The 23,609-nt window shown below is 41.2% G+C and overlaps 1 protein-coding gene across 1 annotated transcript; it reads left to right on the top strand.

The window, feature by feature from the left end:
- Positions 1–2,576: 2,576 nt before the first annotated feature.
- On the top strand, positions 2,577–23,414 carry doc2a (double C2-like domains, alpha). The gene is made up of 11 exons (XM_026997893.3): positions 2,577–2,827; positions 6,959–7,281; positions 10,231–10,310; positions 10,673–10,747; positions 10,892–11,001; positions 14,186–14,312; positions 14,532–14,591; positions 20,432–20,616; positions 21,354–21,435; positions 21,981–22,077; positions 22,298–23,414. Exons 2-11 carry the CDS (start codon positions 6,963–6,965, stop codon positions 22,432–22,434), a joined length of 1,272 nt encoding a protein of 423 aa, XP_026853694.1. The 5' UTR covers positions 2,577–2,827; positions 6,959–6,962; the 3' UTR covers positions 22,435–23,414.
- Positions 23,415–23,609: the final 195 nt, after the last annotated feature.

Here is a 23,609-nt window from a genome sequence, read left to right on the forward strand (position 1 = left end):
GACAATGTAGCTTTTGAAAAGTTGCTTTTCTTAAAAGAAAACACACACAGAAAACTCCAAAACAGTGAAGAATGCCACCATCTTTCATGACCTCTGTCATTTTCATGGTGACAGTCTGGTCAGAGTTTAGGGGACAGTACATCATGTCTTTGATGTGTGTGTTTTTTTCAATGTCACGGTCATACCCCTCTTTCTGTTATTTTCTATATGACATTATTATCTTATATTCTCTATCCTTGACTCATCTATTCATTTTATATCCAGATTATGTTCTGTTCAGATGTGGCATGGATGAACAAGTAGAAACCCCCCCAAATATATGTTATTTTATGAGACTACTCCCTTCCTTATAATGGGATGGTGAGTTAGGGTATTTGAGAAATTTTGGTATTTGAATTGAATTGTAATGTCTTTCATTGCTGCCACAGTGAACCAAAATCAAGGGGGATGTATTCCATATGAATTGCTCCTGAAATCCAGTAAAATTACTTGAATTTGAATGGATGACACAACAATCTTTCTTTCTTTCAAATTTGTTATAATGTATCTCTGAACTGCTAGCTTAGTTTTGCCACTTAAAGCTGAAATGAAAACAGGTGCTACCCACTTGATGAGGTTTCTGGCAGCACCGAGGAAGTCTGGCAGATTGAAATTGTTTGCACAAAGTTGGCCTTAATAACAGAATAAACTCCACTTGCACGCACCCAGATAAAATTAGCAGAAAAGCTCCAGGAGGAACTAACACATTTAAGACCAACTGTGAAACGCTTTATATTCCAACAGTCTTATATGGTGTTTATCGGAGTATAATTTGAATAGAATAATTTGTGTTAATGCAACAATTTGTTTTGTTTTTAATTCTGTTCATGTAATCTACCAAATTAGATATTTCATTCTGATCTCTGTAATACCCGCAGGTTATCTAATGTAAAAAACGCAAAAAGGGCAACCCTTCTAAAAGTTGCCAATTCTAGAGAATACGCACAGCCCGTGTCTCTTCAATCAAGCGCCTCAGTATCTCAAGTGTCTGAGGATGAGCATGACCTTTTTGACACACGCCCGTGGCGTGCTAAATGAACAAATGCTAATTAAGTCGACACGCTTAACTCGCGAGCTGATTGATAACGCGCTCTCTGTGGGAGGCGGGTGGAGAGGGAACCTGATCCATATCACGTGGCTGTCCATCAGGATGCTGTGGGTTTCTTCAGCCTTCGACCAGTGAGGTTATATCTAACATGATTGGCCACGCACCTGCTATTCCACTTTTATTACGTCTGTGCAACGAGCCCCTTTGATTGGCATGATAGCAGTGTGAAAGAAGGTTCATGGAAGGTTGAAACAACACAGCCATGTTTTAATAAATAGCCAATATGTTATGGACCTGGGAGAACAGGAGAGGCATGAAGATGAAAGAGAGAGAATATGCTACACATTGACACTGACAAGTCAACAGACAGGCACACACACACACACACACACACACACACACACACACACACACACACAAATATTCACATTCACATACATGCCAAGTCTGTTAAACAAGGGGGCAGAGATAAAAAATCTCTCAGCCAAGGATAGACAGAGGGAAGAAAACTGAGGAAGAGGGAGGAAAACTGAAGAAGAGGGAGTTGGCTGCATGTGTGTGTGTGTGTGTGTGTGTGTGTGTGTGTATTTGTGTGTGTTGAATGTTGCTGAAAAAATATAAAGAGAAAGGAGACTCTTGAATCAGAGGTGACAAGATTTCTTTACAAGGGGAAATATAAAACTTCCCACACCCTATCACCAGCTCACTGATTGTGGAGATAGATAGATAGATAGATAGATAGATAGATAGATAGATAGATAGATAGATAGATAGATAGATAGATAGATAGATAGATAGATAGATAGATAGATAGATAGATAGATAGATAGATAGATAGATAGATAGATAGATAGATAGATAGATAGATAGATAGATAGATAGGCCAGGGGTCAGTATAGGGTGAAGCTGTGGTTACAGCCTTCTTGACAACACAGGACTGTTGTTTTGTGTGTGTGAACTATATATGTGTGTCTGTGTGTATCTAGTTGTGTGTCTTCACACATGTATCATTAGGCGTCATTAGAGCAAATTATATAGAGAGAAAGACAGATGCTGCTACTGGCACATGTAACAGTGGCACAGTAGACCCCAGTGCTTACACACCACCCTGCTGAGGTACACTGCCTGGAGCGGAGATAAAACACACACACATGAATACACACATGTAAGAACCTTATAACACATCTATGAGCACAGACAGGAGAAGCTGCAAAACATGTTAAGAAAAAGAAATTCCACATAACACCAATGAAGCAATCATGTTCATTAGTGTTGACACGGAAGATTAATGTACATTAAAGATTAGGACGTTGCAAGCAAATTCAATTGCTCAGAAAGGAGAGAAGGAGAGCATGGAGGGAGGAGAAGAAAAGCAGAAGACAAGAAGAGAAGGTATCAGTGAAGTCAAATCCCCCCCCCCCGCCTCTGTGGAGCAGCGCTCAGTCACCACTTCCTCTGCTATTGCGCATTTGAAGTTCTCAGTGTCTCCTGGCGCTTCCTGCGCTTTTCTGCATCAGTCTTCCCTCCCAGCCTCTCCTTACCTCCCGTCCCCTCTGCTCACTACCTATCTAATAATCGTGCCTCTCCTTCACACTATCTACCGCTTTGTTTTTTCCCCTCCTCCTCTGCTGTCTCCTTCTCTCCTTCTCTCCCTCGTTCTCTCACACCACCTGTTAGTGCAGACGAAGAGCTGTGGACTCTGCTGTTTTATGAGGGACTCTCACACACACACAATCAGAGGTAAGTGAAGGAATTTTTCTAATTAGTTGCTCTCTTGAGAACTTCCTGTGCTTGCCTCTTAAGGAAGTATATGCGCTGTCATTATCCCTCTGCTCTTTTCTCTAATTTTGTGCTCTTCTTTCATTTATTTTATCACACTGTGCTATCTCTCTTTCTCTCCCCCCACGCTCTCTTAAACATGGAGCTTTTGTTAATTAGAGGCATTTAATGTCTGGAATGTTAACCGTTCATTAACTGGATTTGTCTGTAAGAGGTCAAATAGCCAGCAGAGTTACAGCTCTCTCTTTCTCTTTCTCTCTCTCTAGCTGAGTAGCTCACTGACTGTGAGATGTGGATCAGCTTTTCATCAGACTCAGTTGTTTATGCTAGATACAGAAAAACCAAGTGAAAGAGACAGTAAGAAAGATGAGAGGGATGGTGTGTGGAGTTCAGCTGGGAGGCTGGGGGGACTGGTGTGTGTGTGTGTGTGTGTGTGTGTGTGTGTGTGTGTGTGTGTGTGTGTGTGTGTGTGTGTGTGTGTGTGTGTGTGTGAGAGAGAGAGAGAGAGAGCAACTAAGCCACATGTTTTCGAAGCGCCAAGCCAATAAAACGTATTTAAGCAAAGCTGAACGGATTCAGGCACATCAGAGAGGGAGAGTATGTAGAGTGTGACTGAGACACAGGCAAGAGGGGTTAAAGAAGCACGATGACAAAGAGCGAGAGGTACAGAGAGAAGAGGAGGCTAAGTGAAGCGCAAGAACGAGAACTGTGCTGACAGGATGACCCAACCCCACCGGGCCAAAGCCGGATTTTAACATAATTACTTCAGAAGTGGCTGGCAGAATGTTTTTTGATGTTTATTAGCCACTTCTGATATGTCCTTTCACTTTTTTCTCCTTAAAAAAAAACAAAACAAAAAAGAAAAACAAACTTTGATTAATTTTAGTAATACTGATCCTGTAGTCATTGAAAAACAAGATGGATTAAAGACAGATATAATCTGGGGCCCATGCAATGATTTTCTATAATTTTACATCTTTTTTTATAGTTAAAGAGAGGCAAAGTGTGATTGGATAAGATGTACCCAAGTGAAAGACAGCATTAAAGCACACAGAATAAGTAATTCCTATTTAAATAAGAATGATTGATTGGTTGACCAAACTCTGTGCTGCTATTGTCAGTCTAGATAAGGCGGCTACCTGAAAATGATTTGCACTTTCATTCCCACTGCTGTTGTGGCTGGAGGTTCTGCTGCCTGCTGCCTGAGCTACACAGGCATTCTGGCTGCAGACTCCAATGTAGTGCCAAGAACCCTAATGAACACTGCTGACCGCCTACTGTCATCACCAATCTCTTTCTCTCTCTCTCTCTCTCTCTCTCTCGCTCTCTCTCTCTCTCTCTCTCTCTCTCTCTCTCTCTCTTTCTCTCTCTCTCTCTCTCTCTCTCCTCTCTCTTTCCCCCACAGCTATGCCCCTTCAAAATCCACTTCAGCTTTCACTGTGATCCACTCTCAGCTGTACTGACACTCATTCAATTAGCTGCCGCGCAGATGCACGCTTGGAGCTGGTTACTGCAGCCAGAGAGCAAGGTCGACACCTCCAAGCCCAGTCAGCAGACATGTTGGAGCAGGCAGGCTAAGCACGCTGGTACCGCTGCCTGCAGTAGATGCGGCTTAACTTCGACTGTTGCAGCTGTGAAGGACATAAGCGCTGCACTACGGCAGCTAGACTGTGTGTAAGGCTTTGGAGGACAGGCGTTTATGAATAAAAATACAATGACTGTTCGACCAGTTTCCTAAGATTTTAGCTGTTTTCTTTTAGTGGACATTGATTTATACTAGAGTAATTGTTGAACATGGAGGCAAAGAACAACATATCGTAGATTTAAAAAAAAAGTGATTTAAAGGTGCGTTGCCTATTTTTCGGAGATCTCAGTCGTCTGGATCCGTTTTAGTTCTTCGTGGAACAATTCTATAATTTTTTAATGTTGGAGGTAGTCGGAGTAAGAAACTGTAATAATGGTGTATGTAATTGCCGGTTACAAGTTACTGCTGTCAAAACCACTCAAAAGATTACATTTGGTCCATATAACAATAAAAAAGGATTATGAGAGTTTATGCTAATTATGATTGATTAGAATAATCAAACTAATAGTTTTTGTTCAAATCCATCTTTTTTCCTGAGTAGTTTCCGCATTAAAACACTCGTGTATATTGGTTCGGCATTATGTTCCTTGAATACTGTGCAAGTTTTATACAAAGTTTATATTTGAGACTGTGATTTGTTTTGTTGTTTATCCCCCCCCCCCCCCCCCCTGCGTGTACTGTGACCATTATTGCCTATGCAGAGAGCTGCAGGACAAGATTTGAAACCCGACCTTAAAAAACATAATATAGGACTACCTGCGCGGTGCGCTAATCGCTAATTTCGTTAGCATCCCCGTGTCATGATCTCATTAACTGTGCCGCTCCTGTTATAATAACGAGCTGCCAGTCACTGCCATGGCGGCATATCTGAAGCCTGTCAAACTGACGATACGGGATTGACAGACCGTGCGCGCGCGTGTATACGTGTGTGCTGCTCAAGGCTCCTTAGTACTAATTGGGCTTACAGTGCGGCTGTGAGTGCCCATCCTGTGTCACCTCCTGTCCTGCTGTCGCTTTTCATTTTCTCTACCCCCTCACCATCTTCTCCATTTTTCGCATGTCCTCGCTCATTCGCTTTACCTTTCAAACTTTGCAGCAAATCCTATGAGCTGTGACAGTTAAAACATGCAGACAGATTTATTTATTTATTGGTTGAATTATGTCTTAAATGTCCAGATAAGCCCTTCGGGGAACCAGAAAGAGAGTGGGTTTCTCTTGGAAGATTTATCTGGCAGTGAAACTTGTTGATCCAAGGATGAAGTCAAAATCTTTCTCTCTCAGTCTGTCTTGGCATACCTTTCTCCCCTTATCCAGCCCTCATTTATTATAACTCCAAAAAGCAATAACCCTCTATAAATTAATTGTTGATCCATTTTCTCTGGTTTTAGAAACAGTGCAAAACAAAAAGATTAACTGAAGCTGGTGAGTCTTAATTGCAGCGGTGGAGGGCTCCTGCTTCAGTATGCAGCTCATGTCATATTTTGTGGAACAGGTTTTCAACTCAAATGGGTGTTATGGGATTTTGGATCAGGCAGATCCTTGCATATGGAACACAATCTAAACATGTGCCCCAACTCAATAAAAATAATGAGGCAATTCTTAAAGAAAATGGGTATATGGGACCAAACTCTGGACATCAATAACACCACCACTAACAAGCACATTTACAACACAAATGCAATTATATATTCCCACCAATTTCTATCAAGAAAGGCTTAAAAATCTTATAGTCTTAGAGTGGATTAGACTGAAATTCAGATTAAAGCCAAAGCCTATATGCGCTATAGATTCCAAACAAATGCTAATGTACTCCTAAAAAGAACTAGATTCTGGCTTAGGCCCACCTACCTTCCTATTTCAGTGTATCATAGCAACATTTACATTTATAACATTTAGCAGAGGCTTGTATCCAAAGCATCTTACAAAAGTGCTTTGCTAACTCCTCATATAATGTGTCCTAGCCAGTAGAAGATACCACTGAACTAAGATAATGCTAGATACAGGAGTCAATGCAGAGGCCTAGAAAGAATTTCAAAATGAGCATATTATAAGTGCAATACCAAATAACTAAGCACAAAAAGGATTCAATAAATCAGTCAGTTGATCAATAGAACTGCAAATCAGGATGTTGCAAGACAATTAGGCACCCTCATACGTCTTTCTCGGCTCGATAAGGTATCACCCTGTTTGACGACATTTTCAGCAGAGTGCACTGTTTTAGCCAAAGACAAGGTGTGTCTAGAAAACTGACACCATGTCTTTTGATGTTTTTACTGTTGATAATACAAAAATATTTACCAGAAAGAATAAGATGAATAAAACTTTTGAACCTGGAAATGTTTAGCCCACCTATCACAAAAATTCACACAATTAAAAGTTGTGGTTTAACCTCTCAGAGGTTTTTCATATTTACATTTGACATACACATAAGCTAATAGAAGCTACAAGATAGGAGACCTCTGTCTAGCTTCTTCTTCTGTCATTCTTTCTCTCTTTCTCCTGTTCAGCTCTATGACGGTGCGTAAAGGAAAGAAGCTCACCATTTCCATTCAGGAACACATGGCCATAGACGTCTGCCCAGGCCCTATTCGACCAATCAGACAGATCTCTGCCTATTTTCCCCGCCTCTCCCCAACTGGTGAACCCATCTCGCCAAACCCTGCTGCCTCTCTATCAGCCCACAGCCCTGGGGGTGGGGCTTCTGGAGTGGGGAGTAGTGGACTACTCTCCCCGCTGCAGTCAGGGGCAAGGGGAGGGGGTGGGACTTTGTCATTATCAAGTAGTGTGGATACGTCAGTGGACATCCAGAGTTCGGACAGTGACGACTGTAGTAAGTCCAGCTCTCGTACCGTGACCAACTATTAAAAACAAAGGTTCTATGCTATACATATAAGGTTTTTACTTACTATATAAATATCAATAAACTGGAGAGTAATACAAATCACTGACATAGCAAAGCTTAAAGATGCAGTGTGTAGCTTTTCTGAAACCTGGCCTTATTTTGACAGTCTTAATTAGTATACTAGAAAGCATGAAATGTACACTTATTAGCCACTCTTTACCTACATGCTGTGCATTTATTAGGTAAACATAATGTTAATTTTATAGGTACTTACAAGTACATTTTGAGTGCACAGTTACAGATTGTAAACCATCTATTGACACCCTCTACTTTATTCTACTGGTCAGTTTCTGACCACAGGCCTAATGCTGACCAGATATTTTAATATAATAATGCAATGTCATGCTTGTGAAATCTCAACATCAAGGTTGTGGGCATTGAGAAGGTTAAAAACCTCAGCCACAGCAGTGTTGCTGTGGGGCTTTTATACATATCAATATTTCTGCTTGGTTGAGAGTGGTCTACCACCCACAAATATTCAGTGGATTGACCAATGGTAAAGGATGGCTGGAACAAATTGGGCATGATGACAGAGGGGCCCTCAGATGTAACTCTCTATAGGTGTTTCTAATAAAGTGGATGGATACTGTATGGTGAAATGAACTGAAATCTTACCATAGTCATTTCCAGAGAGGGATGATATGTTGGGCTGGAATGACATATTGATTCAGGTGTCCACATAGTGCTGAACTCAGTTGATAATGTTCTCCTCCGACTGCGTTGACACACTTTGCTATACTGCATGGCCAAATGGTCAGAGAATTGCAGGGGCAGACCTTCCACACCTCAGAAGAACCTTGAAAAACATTAATCTTTTAGATTGTAATTGTAAATAAAAATGTGCTGGACAATAAAAAGTGAAACCAAAGTGGCTAACATTCATGTAGAAGGGAAAATCAGGCATGGCTCATTTGACCATGTGACATTTCAAAAATAGTTTAATGCCTGAAGCCTAGGTCATGACGAAGTGTGTTATTACAAACCATTGTGTTCTGTGGGTGGTTATGTATGATGAATCATTTGAGACAGCAAACCAAGATGTATGTGTGTGTGTGTGTGTGTGTGTGTATATATATATATATATATATATATATATATATATATATATAAATATAATTCAAGGTTTATTATGACACAGGTGTTATTTTTGTTTATGGGATTAGTAGACAAGTATTATTATTATCATTATTATTATTATTATTATTTTTCAAAACCTGTAACATGTTTTGGATTGGCTTTAATGTGATTGCATTAAAGCTCAGCACATTCATATTTACAATTGTACACATTAATTCTGCATGTGTAATATGTAATATAAATGTATGCACATTTTTCCACATTCATTCATTTCACTGCATATGGTGCCTTGCAAAAGTATTCAACCCCTTAAAAGTCATTAAGTTCATCTGGATTACAAATGACACATTGATATTTTGTGTTGTGTCATATTTTACTTTAAAAGATTGACCTTCAAAATGAATTAAAGTGATGTTGGTTTTATGATACAAAATACTTTGTGACCCAAATGACTAACTGAAAAATTCAGTTTGCATAGTATTCAAACCCACTGCTGTGGAAGCTTCAAAATTTACACAGAAGAAAGATGAGGACTCTTCCTGTAATGTAAATAAATAATAAGGTTCAACTTTTCAGAATAAAAGTGAATTAATTAATTAATTCTAAGGAAATTAGAAATAAACTTGTAGTCACGCACAAGAAAAAAGCAACAAAATAATCTGCAAGTGTTTGGATATCCCAGTGAGCACTGTTGGATCAGTTGTGAAGAACTGGAAGCTGCGTCATACCACCCAGACACTGCCTAGAGAAAGACATCTATCAAAATTCAACATCAGAGCAAGATGGGAACCTGTGAAGGAAGCCAGAGAGGCCAACGATCAGTTGCTAGAGTTCAGTGACTGACCCTGGAGTGAAGATGTGCCAGTCAACGATATCAAAAGCTCTGCATACAGGCTTGTATGGGTGGGGGTCTAAAAAGAAGCTATTACTGAAGAAAAACCACATCAAAGCACATCTGGAGTTTGCCAAAATACATCAGAGTGGCACACCTAAAATGTAATTTAAGGTTTTGTGCTCCAAAGAGACAATAATAGAAGCTTTTGTCAAAATTCAAAAGACTGTGTGACATAAATATACCATTGCCCATTCCATAACAAACACCATCCTGTGAAGTCCAGAGGTGGAAGCACCATGTTGTGTGGATGTGGGGTTTCCTCAGCAGGGACTGGGCATCCTATTAAAACTGAAGGACAAATGGTACAAAACACACAAAGATACTGCAAGACAACTTGCTCCAGTCTGCTTAAAAACCCTAAAGCTTGGGACACACTTCACTATTCAGGAAATTCAAATGTATTTGCATAGTGTTGTTTACAGCAGCTTTACAGAAAACCAGCAATAGAACAATGATCCCAAGCACAAGCAACACAAGAGAGATTGATCATCAAAAAGGTGAAGGTTATACAATGATCATGTCAAAATGCATATTCCAGTTCAATCTACAATATTTCCCACAGGATAAGCATTTTTCAGTTTTTAATATATATATTTTCAAGTTCTGTTCTGACAAATTATGAATTTTAACTTTGAAAATGTACTTTAAGAGAATATGGATTTGCAATATAAATGCTGACTAGATTAATCTGTAATTGTGCTGTTGGCAATCACAGTGTTACTTTTAAGGAGGTGGAATACTTTTGCAAGGGATTGTGGAGTAGGGGTCAAATGTTTTCTGGTTGCTTTGCCTCTATATCTCTGAATAGTAACAGACATTCTAACACTGGAAGGTCTTGCTCAGAGTTCAGTCCATTTGTGAAGTGCCAATGTCTTTGATGATATCATTTTTCCATCACGACGCAGCGGCTCTGGGGACGTTGGAGTTTGAGCTGCATTATGAAAGAGCCACTAGCTCACTTCACTGCACCATCCTCAGAGCTAAGGTACAGAGTTCTCCACAGCCATGCAATGGCTCTATGTTTGTTTCCAGCATCACATATAATGCCTGCTGCTGTACTCTGCATGATATTCTAAATGGAGAATACTCATCAGACTGTGTCATTTTATAGATTCAAACAGAGATTGGTCTTAATCTAAATGTCCGGCCATTGTCATCTTGTCATGTTGTAATACAAATATTTAAATATGTACAATGAGTGTGTAACATTTTCCCTGACAACAAAATTTCTTATCAATGCACCCAACATCATACAGAACAAACGACGTTGTCTATTAAAATACATCCCATAACTATTTTATAAATCCATAGCTATTAGAATGTGTAATAGCCTCTCTCTTGTTTTAGGGTCTGAAGCCAATGGATTTCAATGGCTTGGCAGATCCATATGTCAAGCTTCATCTTCTCCCTGGTGCATGTAAGGTGGGTGAATTTAAACCACACCATTGATCCATGGCATTCATTACTTGCTAATTTAAATTCTTTATATATTTTTCCTTCCCTACCATGTTGTTCCAGATTGTATTGCTGACATAATAAATGAGCTTCTTGTCTGCCTCTCATCAGGCTAATAAGTTAAAAACCAAAACTGTGCGGAATTCTCTAAATCCAGTTTGGAATGAAACACTAACATACATCGGAATCACAGAAGAAGACATGCACAGAAAGACTCTGAGGTACTGTGTGTGTGTGAATGTGGGTGTGAATGTGTGTCTGTGTGTGTGTGTGTGTGTGTGTGTGTGTGTGTATGTGTGTTTGTATTCATGCATGTGAGTGACTTCAGAAACTTTCAAAAGTATATGCTAAAAATGTCTCAGGCACTGTCTTTCCTTCTATGAATATCCACATACAAGCAGCCCTCACAACTTTCCATGGGTATGTTTGTGGCAATGTTTCTGCCTTTTTGTGTGTGCGTGTGTGTGTTTGTGTGTGAAATAGGTGAGTGCTGTGTGTTGTTTTGTGTGGGTGTGTGTTTGTGTACACATGTATATGTGTGCATGTGTTTATTTGTGTGTCTGAAATGTAAAGCTCAGCAGGAAGTGATGTCCTTGATAACTCACCATGTTTTTAGCATCATCATCATCATCATCTTTCTCTTTTTGGTTTTCTTGGTGAGGTTAGAGTGGTTCATGTACATGTGTAAATGTGTACTTGTGTGTGTTTTTGTGTGTGTCATGTACAGCTCAGCAGGAAGTGGTGTCCTTGATAACACGCCACATAGCATTAAACCATCATCATCATCATCATCATCATCATCATCATCATCAATAAAAACATCATCTTCTTCTTCTTCTGCTTCATTATCATTTTCATCTTCATCCTCATCATCATCATTATGATCATCACCTTTCGTTCTCTGCTTTTCCTGTTGGTTGCAGGCGGAGGAGATTGGTCCAAACCTTTCTATTCCCTGTGACAGATTCCAGCTCTTCCTGTGATATCCAGATGCTCCCTGGCCAGCTGTGAGATATAATTCCTCCAGCATGTCCTGGGTCTGCCTCTTGGCCTCCCTCAAGTGGAACAGCTGTAGTTTGAGCCAACCAGGTGGCATCTTTATGAGATGTCCAATCCACCTCAAACCAGCACGTTGGCTCCTCTCAATCATCCAGAGCAGCGGCTCTACTCTGAGGCCTTCCCAGATTACAGGACTCTGCACATATCAGAGACTGACAGTCCAGTAACCCTGTGGAAAACCCTGTGATCATAAGTGAGATTGAGCAGTAAACAAAGGGCTTCATCCTAAAACTAAACACCTGCTTCACCACCAGAGACAGCTACAGATACAGAGACAGCAACACAGCTGTCACTGATCCAATCCACTTGTCAATCTCACTCTCCCTTTTTTATTCACTTGCGAACAATATGCTGAGATATTTAACTTCTCCACAAAGAGCTTTCCTTTTTCCTCTGAAGGGGACATTGAACTAATTTCTGGGAGACAAATGACCTTAGACTGACGGTACTGGTTTTCACCCCAGGTGCTTAACGTTTGGCTGTGAAGCACTCAAATGAGTGTCAGAGGTCCATCTTGATATTCTGTCCATGAAAACAAAAAAACAGGAGTGAAGGCAAACTCACCCTCTGTAGAGTTCAACACCCACAGTGAAGGACTCTGACTTAATATCAAAAATGCAGACTCTGCCAAAACTCCATAATCCTGCATCACTTCCCTCAATTTACACCAAGGTACACAATATTATGCCTTGTCCAGACTGAGTTGGCATACTCCCATTATCCCTCACAAAGCTGTGCCAGAGAAAATAGCTGGTCCACTTGCCATGATCTTGGCAGAAACTGCATTTTTCCTACAGTATCCTGGTTCATTGACCAAGCAGATTCTCCTCTCCAGTTCCCCCTGGTGAAAACTTTTGCTGGGAGGCTGAGAAGTGTGTTTCCACTATAATTGGAGCACACTCCCTGGTCCCCTTTTTTAAAATATAGCGACCACCACTACAGTTTTCCAGTCGGAGGGTACTGTGCCCATTTTTTATGCACCATTGAAGAGGTGTGTTAACTAGACAACTCAACCATGTCTGGTGCCTTATCATCTCCATTGTATTCACTCCTGCTACCTTGCCACTACACAGCTTTTCCACTACCATATGGTAACTTTCTCTACTAATGCAATTTAAAGGCACTCCTTCTTGATATAAGGGCATGTCTACTGGGTTGAGGAGTTCCTCACAGTGTTCCTTTCATTGCTTGATAATATCCACAGAAGAGATCAACACTTTCCCACCCTTACTAAGACCAGCTTGGGTGATGTCGAGGCTTCCCCCGAGGCATCAACCAGTTTGGGGCCACCCAAACGTCTTTCTCCATTTTCCAAACTACTCCCAAGACAGCTTTCACCTCAGCAACTACCTTCACTGCAGTTCTCCTGGCTTCTCATTTGAACCTGGAGATCTCTGCAAGAGCATTATGTAGAAAGTGCCTCCCTTTTCAACTTAACAGCTTCCCTCACCAATGGTGCCCAAAAACAAGTTCTAAAATTGCTGCCATGACAGGCAGCAACAGCCTTCTGGCCACAGCCTCTTTCCACTGCCTCTACAGTTGTGGATTTAAACTTGGTTCATTCCAACCTACAGTAATGTCGCCTTCATCCCTCAGCACATGGTATAAATCCTGTCGAAGGTGGAAGTTGAAATCATTTCTCACTGAGAGATCCTCCAGAGGATCCTCCAGATCCTCCTGGTGGAGTATTCAGTCAAAACGCCTTTTAACGAATCCACCTCACCAACAAACAGTGATGAGCTGGATTCTGCCCTTCTCGTAAGGCCTTAAGTCATCTGATACAATTACATATTCGATCATTGATCATTGACGATTTTTGTCCTTTCATGATTTGCACAGAAGACTAATAAGATTTCCCTGTTGAGGTTCAGGGGTGATGTACACAAACCCTTTCACGATGACAAGATTGTGAGCCTGCAATGGGTTAGCAAGAATTCTGTTTATGTTTTTGCTTATTTTTTTTCAAGGTGGGAGATTGGAGGGTAGGAAAAGGAAGGAGAGAAAGCCATTTAGCCATTAATCTCTGAGGGGGAAGAACTGCGTGTGAGTGCAAGCTCCACAAATACACACGGCCGTTTGAACATGAGGCATGGGTGAAGGCTAAAAAAAATAGCTGTCAGTGCTGCAAATATTCTAATCCCATTCATAAATATACATTGCTGTCAGGACCAGTTTCATCACGTCCACAAAGAGGACCATATTTTTAGCTATTTGGTTCTCCTAATCTCTCGCCTTTTCTGTCTGTTTCAAACTTCTTATTCTAATCATATGCCTCCCCTCTTTCCTTTCTGTTAGTCTTTTAAGCCCTCATTCTCTCTCTCTTCTCTTTCTTTCTGTCTCTCTCAGGTTATCAGTGTGTGATGAGGACAAGCTGACTCATAATGAGTTTATTGGCGAGTCTCGGGTAGCTCTGAAGCGTGTAAAACCAGACCAGACAAAACGTTTCTACACCTGCTTGGAGCATCCACCCCCAGTAAGACCCCCACACACGCACACACGCACACACACGCACACACACACACACACACACACACACACACGCACACGCACACACACACACACGCACACACACACAAATACATACACAGTTACTTTGAGTCTGCGCCTGTAAAAAATGTGATAAACATTTCAAGGAGCTGTGCAGGCTTTATATCTCTTATGCTCTATCTTCCACTCTCTCTTGGATTCTCAGTTGCCTTCTCCAACAGCCATGGGAGCAGCATTGCGAGGGATCTCATGTTACCTTAGAGAGGTACTCTACACAAATCTTTTTTCTCTCTTTCTCTCTCACTCACTCACTTTTCTCCTTCACTGCATATGTCATTAAATCCATCTGTTCCCAGACAAGGACACAATTAAGACAGCACTGACATTTCAAAGTTTGCATACATATGGAGCTTAAATATTTGAACCCAATAATTGCATGCTGTCTAATGCATTTAACATACCTGTTAAGAGTGTTCACATTAGGATCTATATGAATTAGCATTTCAATAAGAGCAGATTTTGTATTGTAATAATTGAGATGAAGAATAAAATTCCTTTGCCATTGCCCTTCTCTAAAGTGGTCCGATAATCAGATATGCCGCAAAGAGAAATATCACAATAATGAAGCAGGGGTGCTGTATGGGACAGAAAAGCTGTGATTATTGCTATGATTGATAGGGGCCCTAAAAATGATTAGATTATTAGGTGCTGGGCCCTGATGTGAATTTTTTTTCAAGGGGCCAAAAATCCCTGGTGGTGCCCTTGTAAAGAGATGCCAAATAATAGCACTGGATTGATCCTGTGGCAGAGTGGGCTGAGGGAAAAACAAAGCAAAAGAAAAGGGGGGGTGTCGGGTTTGTAGCTGATGAAGAACCGGCCATGACAGAGAGAGGAAGTCCTAACGTGGCTTTCTCTTCTTTCTTCTCCACTGTAATCAACTGACTAAAGGCTTCTGAAGCACCTTGCAACCTTGCTCTAAGGTCTTAATTTTCAGAGTAGGGGAATAGAATGAAAAGCAACATCAAAGACTAAAAATAATTAATTGGTCAAAATAAGTAGGAAAAGGGGGGAGCAGGAGAGAGAGAGAGAGAGAGAGAGAGAGAGATGCAGTGGGAGGAGAGGGAGAGAGAGTGTGCATAGGGTTAGGAATGGATAAAGGGTGGTGGTTGTGTGAAGGCAGAAGTGAAAACAGGATGTGAATGTGGGAAGATGAATGTGAAAAGATGATGTGATGGGCAACTCTCGCAAAAGGAAGAGAAATCGAAGTGACAGAAAGTTGCTTTGTTACTTCGCTATGAGGGATAAAAGTGAGAGGGAGAGCAAGAGAGAGAAACGGTTGCGTGAGTGAGCAAGTGAGATGTAAAATAGTGGAAGGTTCAAAAACAAAAATAACAGACTACCATAAAAGTAAGAGAGAGAGAGAGAGAAAGAGGAAGAGAAAGACAGTCACATTAATGCAGAGAAGGTGTAAGATGGAGCCAGAGAAGGACAAATTTAAGTGATTAGAGGTATCGAGTTAGAGAGGTTGTGGGTGGAAAAGAAGAGATATACACTTGGGAGACTGTAAGGATCTCAAAGGATCAATAGAGAATATTCCACCCATTCACAGGAGAGGGTTAAGGCAAAGCTACAGTGCTGTTTATTTAAAAATCTTGATTTGGACTCTGGCACACACACAATTTAATAGAGACTGATGACTGATTCTGTGCCATCTGTCTGCTAATCACATAAATCTGAATATGAAACGTTCCTCTCGGTGTCTGTTTCGCTCTTTTTTCTCTGTGTGTATTCACCTGCTTGTTACACCTCCTCATTATCATTAGTGATTTGAAGGTCGTTAATCTATCGCTGTTGAATGCAGCAGCAAAAAGTCAAAATTGTTTTGAGACATTTAATAAGCAGAAAGATGTTTAACAAGATATTTAATAATGTAGGTAAAGTGTGCAATCACCCCTAGAACAACCTAAGTGCAACAATATTTAAATAGCATATGTAGTTATGTCTACAAAAATGTATGAATGACAATATTCCAGTGAGATTATGAAATATAATTATAATAGGCATGTAAGATAACTGACACTTTTAATTACTCATTATAAACTGAACTGTTGCAACTGTATCAGATGTTGTTTAAGTGGAATAATTGGACTCATATGTATTTAAGATATGTACACTGATGATCTATTATATGAAATAAACTAAAGTAATTTTCTTTACAGAGTGCAACAGAGTGATTTGCACTGCTGTCCTGGCACTGGGCTGTGTGTGTGAGTGTGTGTGTTCTTTGTTTACATGACAGGTGCTGGCTGTCTCTGTCTCTCCTTAGTCTGCTGCCTATTCTTGTCTGCCTCTACTCTGTACCATTAATGAAGCTTCACACTGCTCACCAAACAGCTCTGGCATTAGACCATTGCCTAGTCATTCTCTCTCACACACAAATACACATGTGCATACACGAATACAACCCCCTCAACACACACACACACTCACTCACCCACCTATGCAATTTCTCTGTACCCATTATACAGTACACAGTAAACAGAGGGATTTTAAAGCATAGGACAACGAGAACTGGACTGAATGACAGATGGGTGAAGTCAGTATCAACTAGATCGCTGCTAAGACCTGCCACCTACACAGGAGCAATGAGGTCTGTTTGGCAAAATCACTCAAAGGGTGAAACAAACAGGTCAGAGAGAGATAGGGGAGGGTTTTAGGATTATCCACTGATCCTCTCTCCTTCTGTGTGCCAGGGGGAATGCCAGATGTGGACAGAGAGAGGCAGGGATCACAAGACAGGAAGAGGGTGAGAAAGGTAGATGTGGGATAAAGTCATCCCGGTAGCTTTGGCTGCACAACAAGAGTATCGGTTGGCCAGCAGCATTTATTTCATCAGAAACCTCTAGAGCTAAAGTCACTTCAGAGAGAAAGAACAGTGGTGAATGTGTGTGAGAGAAAAAAATCCTGCTATCAGGGGTCACAGACGCTTCCTGCCCCAGCTCCCTGACTCCACTTGTCCCGCTCAGACATGGGACTAATTACGAATAACATGCATGTTTTAAACTCTGTTTGTGCAGATTGGCATCATGAGTACAGTTTAGTTGAGATTTAATGAGGCATCTTTGTGAGTGCTTGCATATTAGGGACCCAAACATACATACACACCATGTACGTGCGAGTATGTGTGTGTAGGTGTGTGTGTGTGTGTGAAGAAACACTTGAATTTCCTCCAACTCAATTCAGTTTATAAATATTACAGCCTGTATATGAACCACTAATGTGTGCAGAGCAGACCATCTGAAGAAAACTATCTATCTTATTTATCCAGTCCATTTGTACTGCCCCTCACCTGTTACTTGTTCTGTTAACACCCCCCCCACCTCATTTGAGCTCATTTAGCTGTTATTGTTTCACAGTTGTCTCTAGCCAGCATTGTATCAACACTCTGTAGTGTTCTTAGTTATGTTTTGTCTTGTTCTGCTCTGTTCTGCTTTTCCGGTACTTTTTATATGTCAGGGTTTAATTCTTTTTTTTTTTCTTTCCTAGTGTATTTTCCATCGTTTGCAACCTATTGTTTGTTTATAGCCTTATACTCTTAGTTTTGCATTCCTTTTGTACTTATTTTTGCTGCTCTACTTTCCCCAGAAATGCATTTTAATAAAAGACTGTTGCAAATGCATCCTGCTTGCTCGCATAAGTCGCCAACCTTGATGTTACAGAATGCTGGCTCATTGCAGTAATACAGAACTCTCTTGTCAAAAAGCAAGTCTTCTTTTCTTGAAGACCCACTCTCTGCCGTTTGAATTGGTAAACCTTTTTTTCTGCCCTCCATGTTAAACACCCTGAGTGACTATACTGGGTAAGGCTCAATCGAGGGTTTCATTTTGCAAAGTACCATTTACTTCTATTATTTGACCTGTCCCATTCGGCACTATTGCATGACTAACCGGCTTTCTCATTTCCCACTCCTCATTCCTTTTCTTGCTCTGCTCATCTCCTCAGTTCATTCCCAGTCTGTTCCTCGGTTCCCTACCTGCTTGCCCTTTCAATTCCCTGTCATATCAACCTTGACTTCCCAGTTTTAACCCCTGCTTAACCACCAGATTTTTCATCCTCCTGTGTCTGATCTGTCCTAAGTTTGTTTTCTATCCCGATCATCACATATATTCCTGTACCCGTTAGTGTCAGTCTCACCCTCTCAGTATCGGCCTCGGTGTTATTGTTCAGTCTTCTGTCTAGTCCCCTGCTCAGCCTGTCATGTGATTGTACCCATTCCTCTACATCCTGTCTAGTTTTGTTTGTTGTTTGTTTGTCGCCTGTTCTCAAGTGATCGCTCCCAAAACCCTAATTATGTTTGTGTTCCTGGCCCCTCTTTTGCCCAGGCTCCTGACGCAGCCTTGACAAGGCCTACCTTTGTACCTCAGGAGCTACACATTGGAGGGGAAGGGGTGGTGGTGGTTTCTTTCATGATTTTCCCAGACTGTCTCTCCTCTCCTGTCTAGTCTGTCATCTTAACCATGTGCTCTTGTTTTGGTTTTGGTTTCCATACGCCCCCCACCCACCCATTTGTACTATGCCTCACCTGTGACATTTTTCTTTCCTCGCCTGAGTTCCACCCCCCAAGATCATTTAGCTATTCCTTGTTTCCCTGACTTCTATATATACTCCCATGTTTCCCATTTGGACGATTGTACCAACCGTCTGTAGTATTCTTAGCTATGTTTTGTCTTGTTCTGCTCTGATCTGGTTTTCTAGTACTTTCCATATGTTAGGGTTTAGGTCTTGTTGTGTCCTTTCCTACTGCATGGTCTCTCGTATGCTTACCTTTACATTTACAGTATTTGGCAGATGCTCTTATCCAGAGTGACTTAAAAGTGCTTTGTAGTCTCTATCAAATACATATCCTCATGTGACAAAAGATAGATGGGTAAGTGTTAAGAATAGACAGGTTGAGAACAGATTCAAGATAAGGTCAATGGTAAGAATACTATCAGACTAAAGCCTCGGCTAGGGCAGAAAGGAACACAGCAGAAGGCTTTTTTGGGGTGTTTTTTTTGGGTTGTTTTTTCTAGCCTTCTTCTGGTAGTCTGGTATTCCTTTTGGTATTTCTTTCTTTTTGCTGTTTTCCCCTTCCCCAGATATGGATTTGAATAAAAGACGGTTCAAATGCATCCGGCTTCCTTGCCTAAGTCACCAGCCTCAGTAGTACAAACTTCAGGATCTCCTCTCCTCCTCTCCATCCAGTAAATCTAAACCCCAAGGTTGTTAGTTAGTACACAAAGGTTTAGCCTATGATCTTCCTAACAGATTGGAGCCACACATATCTTAAAAGTCTGATTATCTTGTATCTTGGAAACAAGAACTGCAGGCCTCTGCTTGTACTGAATACAAATCTAGCACACAGACTTATTCAGTTTCTTACAGGCCCACTAGCACCTAGTGTTAAGTTAAATTGCTGGCACATCTTTAATATGCTATTGACTCTGAACAGTTTAGGCATGTCGCTTTCTCCATCAGTTCTGATCTAGAGGTGTGACCTCTGATACTATGACTGATTGTCTCATAGCTTCCTCATTACTTTCCTACTGCACAGTCCATATTTCACTGAAAGTGGTGAAGGAGACAATACTGCATTCATGATATAGTATTACTTCACTACTACATGCTATAAACTATGCACTGTATACATTATGAAACATTTGCAATAAGTGTATACTCAGTCTATTAGCATATAGATTGTTTCTTTTTGTGAGATGATATTCTAGGTAAAGAAAAAAAATCAATAAAAATCAATCATTAAAGATTTGAAGTCACATATGTGAGAGGCCTTGTTGTGACACAGCAAGTAAAACAAGAAGTCACTACAGTCTAATAAAATAAAATAAACTATATTAATTTGTTCAATGGGAACCTTTTCTGTGTCAGGATTTTTTAATAGTTGATGAATCTTGGCCACCTGGTCAGTCACTATTGATGTTGGTGATTGATTGAGTTGGAGCCCCCTTGGCTGTCTCTCCACTCTGAATAATTCCGCTCTCCGCTCCTACTATTTCTTCCTTCATGTGTTACCTCCCATCATTTTCCTTCCTCTTCCCATCCCTGCAGTGGGAGAACGAGCAGCTGCAATGTCTGGAGGAGCGCGGCCGTCTTCTGCTCTCGCTCCTGTTCCTGCCTCCGCCCACAGAGGGAGACAAAGAGGGCCGGCACGGGGGTCTGTACGTTGGGGTGCAGCGCTGTGCACACCTGGCTGCGATGGACGTCAATGGCTTCTCCGACCCCTACGTCAAAACGTGAGTGCACCATGTCTCTGTAGTGGGGCAATGCACAGTTATTTGGCGTGGGTATTTAAGCCTTATTGCTGTATTTTGTTTTAGTCATTGAGAAAAAGCAAGAATATGTTTTATGATTGGGTACTTATTAAAGCTGTCAAAAGCATATGAGATGGGGACTGGAACATCGGGGAAACATAATCAATGATATCTAGGGAAGAGAGAGAAAGATAATGAGAGAAAAAGAGCTAGTAATCTAGTGAAACGGAGTCTACACCACACTGCCATCCTCTTGTTTTTTTTCTTTGGGCAACATATTTCTAATGGCTTCACTTCTCACCCACCTCATGCGTTGAAATAAATATTCCTTCCTCAGGCAAAATGGCAAGAGAATCCACAGATCCCCCACCCACACACATTCATACCATTCTCCCTCTGTCTACCTTACACACACACAGACAGGCTACACAGTTAGTATCTTGTCTTTGATCATGAGAGTGTGTGTATGTGTCTGTGTGTCTGGGGAAGGGGAGTGAGAGCTAACAGCAATACATAATGCAAATCAAAACTGTATGGAAGCCAGGGGGACACAGACCGAAAAGCCAATAGCTTTGTGTGTTTCAATCGATGCGGGTTTGTGTGGTAGTGGGGTGGCATAATGCCTCTATTTATCTCTTTAGTTGTCTGTGTGTTTGTTTCTCACTCTCCTATATTCTGTTTTCCATCCTACTCACTCTCTACCACTCTCCCCCCTGTAGATATCTGAAGCCAGATGTTCAGAAGAAATCAAAACATAAAACAGCTGTGATTAAAAAGACCCTCAACCCAGAATTCAACGAGGTATGGACCTTATGATGAATCTAGCCATACTTAGAGAAACCCACTGCTAAATCTTTGTGTGTACGCATGTGTGATATGCCTCTTATAGCCATAACCTCTTACAAAAATGAAAGCCTTAGTAAGTGGACTTGAGATGTCTAGTTCTGTCTATCCACACACCCCAACTCTTTCTCATGCATGTTCTCGCGCTCTCTCCTCCTCCCTGTCTGTCTCTCTGACAATTGTGTGGGTGCTATGCTTCGTCAGTCAGCCTGAACGTCTCTTTTCCATTCTTGCTAATGCTCCTCACCATCATGGGCTACTTGTGCTGCTCTGGTTTATTCCTGTGGAGTACCTCCTCTGAGTCGCTAAGGAACGCAGAGGCCTCAGGCCTAGCTAAGCGCACTCAGTGATGCATGTGTCACATCTGATCAATTCCTCGGGGAGATAGTGATTCCACAGCATGTTGCTGCAGGTTCCAGCTGTGTCATTTACCTGTGGATTTACAATTTTCAGTTTCATTACTTCCTCTCTGTACTTCCTTCACCCCCACTCCCAACCCCCAGGAGTTCTTTTATGAGATCTCTCTCTCAGAACTGGTCAGGAAGACGCTGGAGGTCACAGTATGGGACTATGACCTGGGCCGGTCCAATGATTTTATAGGTGAGGACAAAGCCTCTCAGGTGCATGCAATATTGATCTGTTAGACACACTGCTGTGCTGAGTATTTGAGAACAATTGCCAACTTTGAAGTGATTGATGCTATATTTTAACAGATTAGAAGAGCATTTGCCTCTGTTATTGCAAATAACACTGACACAATGAGAACAGCAGTTAAAACCCTGAATTCAGACTAAAACGTACCTATTAATCTGCTTGGCAGGAGGTGTGTGCCTGAGCTGTCAGTCACAAGGAGATGCTCTACGCCATTGGATGGACTGCCTGAGAAACAAGGGGCAGAAGGTGGAGCGTTGGCATGTTCTGACCAATGAACTCCCTCAGAGCACTGGCCAGGAATGAACAATGGTTTGCTGAAGTGACACAGACTGATGACTTAAAAGATAGGCATATACATACCCAATATGCTTGTTGGAGGGTATCTTAATGCCATATAGGGCAAAGGGCAATGATGCTGGAGATTACACTGCGAGCACATTCAGACTTTGTGCAGATTCAGACTTTGTGCACCACATGCTGTATTCACATCCAGTGATTTTTTTTTGGGGGGGGGGGGGATGATTTGAAGATCAGCAAACCTGCATAAGGTCTGCATCACGTGAATGCATCCTGCTCATGCTATTAGAGGATGAGTGGAGGGCTCGGTAACCAATTGCCTTTTATTTTAGGTGACTTGATGGAACATTCCTCCCACCTCCTCTCTCTCATTGCTGCATGCTTTACACACATTTTGGTAACATCTCATTGACCTCTAATCTTCCTAGATGCCATGTAGCTCAACCTTTTGACCTACTGCAGTAGAAAATGCATTTATGCCTTTCAAAGCTTCAATAACATACAGTACATTAACAGCCCAGAGGAAAACATGCCCAGTGCCTGCAGCAAAGTCACCCATGCAGTGTACTATACAGTATTGCCATGACAACATAGGAGGCTCCTTTATGGCCTTTAAGAGACTCTTCATAAATACTGGCTCTCCTGTTGAAGAAGACCGATCATTTGTTTTGTAGCATGATGCAATGTTTACAGCATTTTTAGCCCTAACAGTGTTTTCTGGGGCTTCTAATCTTACTGTTTTGAATTTCCATTTGCTACCATTATTTTTATGGGTTTTATGGATATGCTGTGATATTAACATGTTGATTTATAAAGGATTGATTTGGAATGATTTGTTTAAATGTGCATGCCCAATGGTGCGAGTGTGTTTATATCACTGTGTTCTCTTGGTATTTATTGAGTGTTGTATTATTGGGGATTTGTGATTACTACATTTATATGAAGTGTTTATGTACAATTTGGAAATACATCTGGAATGCACTGGTCCAGGCCTTTGTGTCTTTTCTCCAAATCTGTTCTTCAGATCACAACAGGAATATTGACCTCAGGTGTACAGCTTTCCTTAAAGAAAATTTAAGGAAATCAATATTATTACCCTTTTTCTATTTCCATTGACATGGCAGAATGATCTGTGCTAGCCAAACTACCCCATCTATTAGCCTTCATCTTTAAGATCAGAG

Source organism: Electrophorus electricus, chromosome 3 (genome assembly GCF_041902795.1).
Source record: "Electrophorus electricus isolate QZ-2024a chromosome 3, ASM4190279v1, whole genome shotgun sequence".
NCBI lineage: Eukaryota > Metazoa > Chordata > Actinopteri > Gymnotiformes > Gymnotidae > Electrophorus > Electrophorus electricus.